General features: G+C 39.0%; 1 protein-coding gene across 1 annotated transcript; it reads left to right on the top strand.

Moving 5' to 3' along the window:
• Positions 1-2,540: 2,540 nt before the first annotated feature.
• On the top strand, positions 2,541-6,248 carry LOC131935274 (thiosulfate sulfurtransferase-like). Its single transcript, XM_059291659.1, has 2 exons — positions 2,541-2,619; positions 4,982-6,248. The coding sequence occupies exon 2, from the start codon at positions 4,986-4,988 to the stop codon at positions 5,856-5,858; it is 873 nt and encodes a 290-aa protein (XP_059147642.1). The 5' UTR covers positions 2,541-2,619; positions 4,982-4,985; the 3' UTR covers positions 5,859-6,248.
• The last annotated feature ends 2,607 nt before the right edge of the window (positions 6,249-8,855 follow it).

Below are 8,855 nucleotides of genomic sequence, written 5' to 3'. Positions count from 1 at the left end.
AACTGCCCTGTATTTGGCTACATTTTACTGTTATCTTTTGCTAGCTTACATTATACGCTTCTTTGTTTCTGTTTTTACTTTCTCGTATATACGAAGTATAGAGAAAGTCTTGTAATCGTGCAAAAAAAAAATATTAAAAAAATCGAGATTTTTACAAATCTCGACGTTTTACACCTCACTGATACGGAAAAACATAATTTTGCAATCTTGTCCGTCTGTCTGTGTGTCTGTCTGTGTGTCTGTCTGTCTGTCCGTGTGTAAACACGATAACTTGAGTACCGTTACAGCTAGGTTGATGAAATTTCATATATAAGTATTTTATCAAAATCGTAGATCCGTATCAAATTTTGAGTGATTTCCGATAACCGGAAGTGGTACTTTTGCTACTTTGAATTTTTCAAAAGCCTATAACTTGAGTACTATTTCAGATAGATACATGAAATTTCACATGTAAGTAAAAGATCTAATTCTCTACCTTCTATCAAATTTTGACTAATTTCCGTTGACTGGAAGTAGTTCTTTACGCTACTTCCGATTTCTCAAAAAACTAATGTAAATTTTAAAAGTACTAATAATATTGCGCACTATTATGCGCTTTTTTATTTGGCGTTCACTTGGTGTGCAATTAATTTGTCTACTAGATTTTATTCTATTTTTGAAACTTTAAGTATTTAAAATGGATTAAAAATCATGTCTATAGCCCGAGTTCTCATCCCCTGTTATTTTATATAAGAATATTCGAGAAAGTTTAGGGGAGATCACTCCCGGTTTATTTTTAAATCGAATGTTTATTATTTATAATGTATTTCTTTATTTGCGAAGAGAAGTGATAATGATGTATAGACATGGGAGGAGGGATTAGGAGTAATAGAAATGAATGTGGAGTTAAAAAGTTTCGAGTTCGAATTCAGGTTTATGCCCGTCCCTGAGTCAAACTCAGCTCTAATGGATACCTGACTCACGTTAAGAAAAGTGAAAGCGGCTGGACATAGTGCTGGCCACACTATCACTTTATATGCCGAGGTCACAGAAACAGATGAACTCTACTTCACTTGGTTAATGGATCGTCAAGTTTAAAATGGAACTTTACTTTTGCCTAAAAGGCGATCACTGATTGAAAAGTAGTTTAATTAGTGTAATAATTAATAAGCATAATAATTAATTGGATTATGTCAACGGTGTGAAAGCCAACGTGGATGTGGTTAACTTAGTAATGTTAAGGTAATCTTGGGAATAGTGAAGTCCTATTAGGGAATGATGGAGTCCAATTAGGGAATGGTGGAGTCCAATTAAGGAATGGTGGAGTCCAACTAGGGAATGATGGAGTCCAATTAGGGAATGGTGGAGTCCAATTTGGGAATGGTGGAGTCTAATTAGGGAATGGTGGAGTCCAATTTGGGAATGGTGGAGTCCAATTAGGGAATGGTGGAGTCCAATTAGGGAATGGTGGAGTCCAATTAGGGAATGGTGGAGTCCAATTAGGGAATGGTGGAGTCCAATTAGGGAATGGTGGAGTCCAATTAGGGAATGGTGGAGTCCAATTTGGGAATGGTGGAGTCCAATTTGGGAATGGTGGAGGCCAATTTGGGAATGGTGGAGTCCAATTAGGGAATGGTGGAGTCCAATTTGGGAATGGTGGAGTCCAATTAGGGAATGGTGGAGTCCAATTTGGGAATGGTGGAGTCCAATTAGGGAATGGTGGAGTCCAATTTGGGAATGGTGGAGTCCAATTAGGGAATTGAAAAGTCCGATTATGGAATGGTGTAGTCTAACTAGGGAAGGGTGAAGATCTATTTAAGAAAGACGGAGGCTAATTTTAACAACTGGTAAAAATTACTATATGTGTTAAACTGTAGACGTATACAAATTTAAAAATTCAAAATAAAAGTGTTACTTAACATTTTATCATATGTTAAAATTTTTGTGCAAATATAGGACTACACAATTTTTTAAAGTTAACATAAGTTTAGGAACTGTTTTTTTTTTTGCCCAACAACCTTAAATAAAAAATTGTACAACAACGGTACAACATTTTGTACAGTGCATTTGCCTAACCGGCTACCTGATATACATGCGGCCCAGCACCATGTATTTCTGTGTACCCACCCCGTGTACTAGACTCACCTGTCATATTTCTGTGTACCCACCCCGTGTACTAGACTCACCTGTCATATTCATGTGTACCCACCCCGTGTACTAGACTCACCTGTCATATTTCTGTGTACCCACCCCGTGTACTAGACTCACCTGTCATATTCCTGTGTACCCACCCCGTGTACTAGACTCACCTGTCATATTTCTGTGTACCCACCCCGTGTACTAGACTCACCTGTCATATTTCTGTGTACCCACCCCGTGTACTAGACTCACCTGTCATACAGCTACAGTGACCTAGACGTACTCACCAATCCTCGCAGCGAAATGTAGGCCAATGTTTAACAAGGATGCTGCTGTACTCGCTCCCATTTTTATTTTATTCTCAAAACATTCTTTCGTTAAAACATATAGCGTACCATTCTATCTCGCTGAACTGTATACGCAAACGTTGACCATTTTTGACGGGAAATTTTATCAGGGAATAAATGAATTAGAACTTCACGACTTAAGCAACTTGAAAAGGTAATTTACCTTTGTTTTGATCTTAATTTTGAGTAGTAGGCCTACGTTTTTTAAGTTACGAGAGATTTGGCTAGAACCTTGCATGAACGACATTTCTGCGTGTGTTGGTGTGAGTACAATATGTCAACAAATCAATTTTACCAAAATATTGTTTAGTTAGATATACCATACTTGCTTATTAAGTACTTTACTTAGCGTCGAGTAGATTATGTTCAAAATAAGTAGGTATTAAAAAATTCATCTAATTTTTAAATTATTTTCCAAAAAAAAAAAAAAAATCACGAAGAGAGCAATTATAGCAGATTATACTTTCTTATTTTTCTGTTCGTTCTATGTGCTTTTGACTGAAGGTGGTTTGACCACAGCGGAGCTTTGACCACATGGACAATGTCCATACGTGTTTTTGTCAAGACTTGATTTATAATTATACTCAACTTTTATTTAGAGTTTAACATTTGTATAACAATTAAGGATATTTTATGAGACATGTTTACTATGAACTGCCAAAAGTAATTACCATGTAATACAGAAAAAAATCAGCACCCGTTTTTTGTGTGGTTCAAATAAAGTGTCGTTCTAGGCCTACTATTTTTCATAATGTATCGTAAAATGAAAACAAAGTAGGCAACAGGTAAGATTCCCAACTTAAAGCAGAAGATTTACTAGAAAATACATAGCACACGTAGTTAAATAAATATTAGTTGTATGGTAAACTACGTGATAGATTTACAACAGCATGCAGATATGTGGATAACGACCATATGTTTGATCATATGTATGAACAGAGTTTCTTTCAGGTGGGGGGGGGGGGGGGAGCGTAGCATTGCCCCGGGAACACGAATACCACTCCCCGCACTCGGACGATAAGAAAAAAATATAATTTGTGCGGAAAATAAAAATTTACCAGCGTTCGCTACTTTTCCTCCGAAGAAAAATGTCTGAAAGAAGCATTATGTACCACATCACGTTGTACAGAGTAGGATAACTTTAACCGTTGTTCTAAAAGCGTCTTCAAATACAAAACAAAATACAGCAAAAAGTAACCTATATTGTTTGTTATTTTCTTTCATTCCACTCTCATGTACCTTTTGTAATACGGTTTGGGCAAGATGGTAGTAGCCGTCTGTGTCCCGAGCATCAGGAAATGTTTCTTGGCATGCTTCAATCGTTGGCAAATTAAAGTCTACGACAATAACGCCATGCTCAGAGCACCCGGAAACAAAACCCTCTGTGGACAAAGCACCCCGCTGGGGTCATTTGACTTGTCGTCAATTCCCCGCTGGGATCTAACCACTTTTGGTTAAACCACCCATTGTCTAACCACCTATGATCATACCATCTGCGGTGCACTTTAAAACAAGCAATTAAAGAGTTGGTGATAAAAAATATTAATATTTGTGTATGGAGCTGAAGAGCCGCATCTGTGCACCAAAAGAGCCGCATGCGGCTCGCGAGCTGCAGGTTGCCGACTCCTGACCTATGATCATACCTCTATTTTTTTTTTGACCTCAGAAAGGGTGCGTACTTTGAAGGGGAACCTTCTCCGAAACGCTTGTTTTTATTTTACTTTTTTGGTTTTCATCACCTCTATGGTGCACTTTAAAACAAGTTAATTAAAAAAGTCTAGTGACATTTATGCGCAATTTCCTTATGTTATCTAAAAATAGCTCTGACGTATAACGCTGGGGTGCGTTCAAGCTAGAAGAACGATCGGTTTGTAGGTGTTTATGTAATTTTAAAATTTGTGACCGAACGATAGGATATTTTTGAAAACTTTCTTCGGCAATATTGTTCTAAATTATGGCAGAAATCGATTGGTACATGTTTCAAGTCGCTAAGTGGTCTGGTTGCCGAGATATGGGCCAAAAACTGATTTTTTTCGAGGTTTTTTGGCTTTTCCGGGAAATACATGAAAGAAACCCGGAATTTTTATGGCCTATGCTCATTCTCGTAACTTGCTTAACATAATTGCTTTTGGAACTAGTCATCGATATTGCTTCGTTGAGGAGGAGATACGACTTAAAGCCCGGATACACATTCATCCATACATTCATTCATTCATCCATCCATTCCCAAAAATGACGAGTTAATAAACGCAATTCTCCAGAATGGAAATTGCGCTAAAAATAATTGAGAATCCAAACAATAATAATTAAATACGAATATAATTATACTTATAATGATCTAAGATATGTCCTCACATTGTTTCAAAATTCCACATAAAAAATGGTTTAAAATACGAGCGTATGTTTAATAGTATTAATGCGCTTGTTATCTGTTTGTGCACAATATTTTACAAATAATCTTCTGTGTATTATAGTTTTAAATCTCTAATAATGTAATTATTTTAAAAATTAAACAGAAAGATGACTATTCAGAGAGTCGCCGCCCTTGTCTCGACCAGCTGGCTAAAACAGAGATTAGCTCAGGCGGGAGCTGCCTCCAAAGGTCAGTTACGTGTATTGGACACTAGCTGGCAACCATATCCCTATGCTGATGGCTACACAGAGTTCTACAAGAAGGGTCACATAGAAAACTCTTACTTCTTCAATCTGGACAAGCTCGGCACAAAAAGATCCGACTCTCCGATATATTTCCCAGTTCCAGACTCCAACTTGCTTCAGGAATATGTTGAGAGCTTCGGCATCAACAACAGCACTCATGTCGTGGCGTACGATAGCGTTAATGCTTACTCCAGTATGAGAACCTGGTACTTGTTCCGTTTGTTTGGGCACGACAAGGTCTCCATGTTGAATGGAGGGATGACACAGTGGCAGAGAGACGGGAACCACGTGACTCAGGAAGAGCCCAAACCTGCTGAAAAATCCGAATTCTCCGTCCAGTTTAGAAGTGACCTTCTCAAAGATTACCAGTCTATGATGAAACTTGTTCAAAGTCAGGATGTCCAGATAATTGATGCCAGACCAAGTGGCTTCTACGTCACAGAGGATGACCCAACCGGTGGTCATATTCCAGGTGCTAAAAACATTTCATTTTCAACGTTGTTTAATGAAGATGGAACGTTGAAATCGGAAACAGACTTGCAGCAGTTGTTTACTACTGCGGGTGTTGATCTACAGAAACCCGTGGTCTCGACTTGTCACGTTGGCATTACCGCATGTGCTCTGGCCATGGCTGCCCACATCCTGGGGAAGGTTGATGTTCCTGTGTACAACGGCTCGTGGTGTGAGTGGAGCGCTGTAGCTCCAGCTGAATATCTCGTCAAAACTAAACAATAGGCTGAATATCTCGTCAAAACTAAACAATAGGCTGAATATCTCGTCAAAACTAAACAATAGGCTCCAGCTGAATATCTCGTCAAAACTAAACAATAGGCTCCAGCTTAATATCTCGTCAAAACTAAACAATAGGCTGAATATCTCGTCAAAACTAAACAATAGGCTGAATATCTCGTCAAAACTAAACAATAGGCTCCAGCTGAATATCTCGTCAAAACTAAACAATAGGCTCCAGCTTAATATCTCGTCAAAACTAAACAATAGGCTCAAACTGAAAATCTCGTCAAAACTAAACAATAGGCTCCAGCTGAATATCTCGTCAAAACTAAAGATTAGGCTACCACTGTCTTAAGCAAATCTTGTTATTTTATCAGCTGAATAACTCGTCAAAACTAAACAGTAAGCTCAGAGGCGTAGCGAGGGGGGGGGGGGGGGGCGGGGGGTGCGGACCGCACCGGATGACACCATTTAGGGGGTGACACCAAGGTAAAAAAAAAGCAAAATATAGAGAAAAACTTGAGGGGGGGGGGGTGCAAATCAAAAGTTTGAGGGGGGTGCAAATCGAAAATTTGAAAGTTTGTTCCCGGGAAGGGTCGCTGCGCTTCTGGGGGGGGGGGGGGGGGGGTGACACCATTTAGTGCCGCACCGGGTGACACCCGACCTCGCTACGCCACTGATTAGGCTACCACTGCCTTAAGCAAATCTGCCTGAATATCTAGTCAAAACCAAACATTAGCTGAATTATAAGGCACACTTAAAAAATTAACCTCTGTTGTCATTATAGTGTTTATGCATGTTTCCTTATCGTAAGAGCTTTGTTATGTCTCAACAGTATTTAGGACCTACTGATTTATTCACCAACCCCACCCCTACCCAAACATCTCCCACACTCATTTACTGAAAGTATGTCTTATAATCTAAACTAGGTTTGGACAAGTTCATTGTTCATAATTGCAAAAAAAGAATCAACAGTACTCAACATATGTTTTATGTCAACCTCAAACAATACATTATGACACAATACAGATAGGAGTTTGCAATAAAACTACAAGATTAATTTTCATATACAAAAAGGTTTACAATTTAAATACATCGACAATCTTTGCTTGAACTTTGTAAATTTTCAACATCGAATTCAACTATGTACTTCCGTTTTTAAACAATACAATTTAAAATAAAATGCTCCGTATTTGGCTCTGTTGTATTGTTATCTTTTGAGCTGTGGCCTATATATTAAAGCTTCTGCGTTTCTCTTTTAAAATTGTTCCATGTTTATAATGTACGTGGGTATGAAGAGAGTGAGAGGCCTAGAAATGTATAGGGGTGTTCAGAGGCGTAGCGAGGGGGGGGGGGGGTGGGGTGCGGACCGGCCGGCGTGACACCATTTAGGGGGGTGACACCAAGGCAAAAAATAGCAAAATATATAGAGAAAAATGATAATTCCACTCAATTAAGTGATTAATTCGAGTGTTAAATAGTCTTTCAAGATGTGCAAATCGAAAGTTTGAGGGGGGGGGGGGGGTAGGGTACAAATCGAGAGTTGGGGGGGGGGGGGGCGGTGCAAATCAAAAGTCAAAAGTTTGAGGGGGGGGGGGGCGGTGCAAATCGAAAGTTTGGGGGGGGGGTGCAAATCGAAAATTGAAAGTTTGTCCCCGGGAAGGGTCGCTACGCCTCTGGGGGAGGGGGGGGGTGACACCGTTAAGTGCCGCACCGGGTGACACCCGACCTCGCTACGCCCCTGGGGGTGTTGATTAGTGGCAAGAGATGTGAAGTTAAAAGGTCTGGAGACTGATGTGGAATTGGTCATTGCAGAGTAACGAGATTAGGGGATGGGGAGGGGTGACAATAGATCATTAGAAATAACAGATTTGATAATCACTTTCAGAGTCTCTTCCAGGCATCTGTTCGGGGGGGGGGGGGGCGGCGGCTTAGACCCCCCCCCCCCGAAATTTTTTTACCGCCCCCCCCCCCCCGAACGAAATGAAATTTATATAATTTATATAGAAAATATATACTTTAACAGTGTCCGCCCCCCCGAAGAAAGTCTACCCCCCCCCCCCCGAAAATATTTCAAGTGCCCCCCCCCCCCCGGAGAAAAAAGTCTGGAAGAAACACTGATCACTTTGTAAGGTGTATGTGTGTTTTATATGCATGTGTGTGTGTGTGTGTTTACCTCTGTGTATGTCTGTGTGTGCGGGCGTGTGTGTGTGAGTGTGTGTGTGAACATTAAATCTACGTCTTTTCCAGGCTGAACAATATATGTAGATGTAGGCCTGGATGTCCATTCAAACAGAGGAAAAAAAATAAAATAAAAACAAAGCATCAGTCCTGATTTGAACTGAAATGTGGGCATATTTGGTTTAGATTAGACACAACATCGATTTGCATGACTTTACCTTAAATATAGCTTAATAAACAATCTATTGTAAGACATTGTTATGCAGTTTGGTAGAACACTATAGTTTCTTTCAGGCATCTTTTCGGGGGGAGACACTTTTTACCAGTCCCTCTCACCCCTCCCCCCCCCCCCGAAGTAGTGTATGAAAAAGGAGTTTTGTAAGATACTTTGAAAATGTTATTTCAGTAATATGCGAGCAGCACTAGGTCTGTAGTTTAATCAAACTCAACATCGAGTTCATGACACCTGTTTCTGTGTCGGCATCAATTACATTACGTCGAGTCTATTTTTTTTATAAATATTTATATAGATATAAATGTCGTGATTTATTACCCTCCGTTGCTTGTTGTATCTTTTATTTTAACGTGAGCTCTGTTGTTTAAATTAAGACGTATTCGTTTTGGTTTATTTTATTTATTGTTTTTTTTTTTTGCAAGAAAAAAGTTTTGTTTTTGTTATAGTAGGGATATATATATATATATATATATATATATATATATATATATATATATATATATATATATATATATATATATATATATATATATATATATATATATATATAGGGCCTAACAATTTACCCTACTAGCCCTAAATAA

Source organism: Physella acuta, unplaced genomic scaffold, assembly GCF_028476545.2.
Source record: "Physella acuta isolate Inbredline_101_S28 unplaced genomic scaffold, ASM2847654v3 ptg000140l, whole genome shotgun sequence".
Lineage (NCBI taxonomy): Eukaryota > Metazoa > Mollusca > Gastropoda > Physidae > Physella > Physella acuta.
This window is presented reverse-complemented; position numbering and strand designations above follow the sequence as displayed.

What these genes read in the sequence shown, in the direction of transcription:
- LOC131935274 (XM_059291659.1), top strand. Translation starts at nt 4,986, where the DNA reads ATGACTATTCAGAGAGTCGCCGCCCTTGTCTCGACCAGCTGGCTAAAA.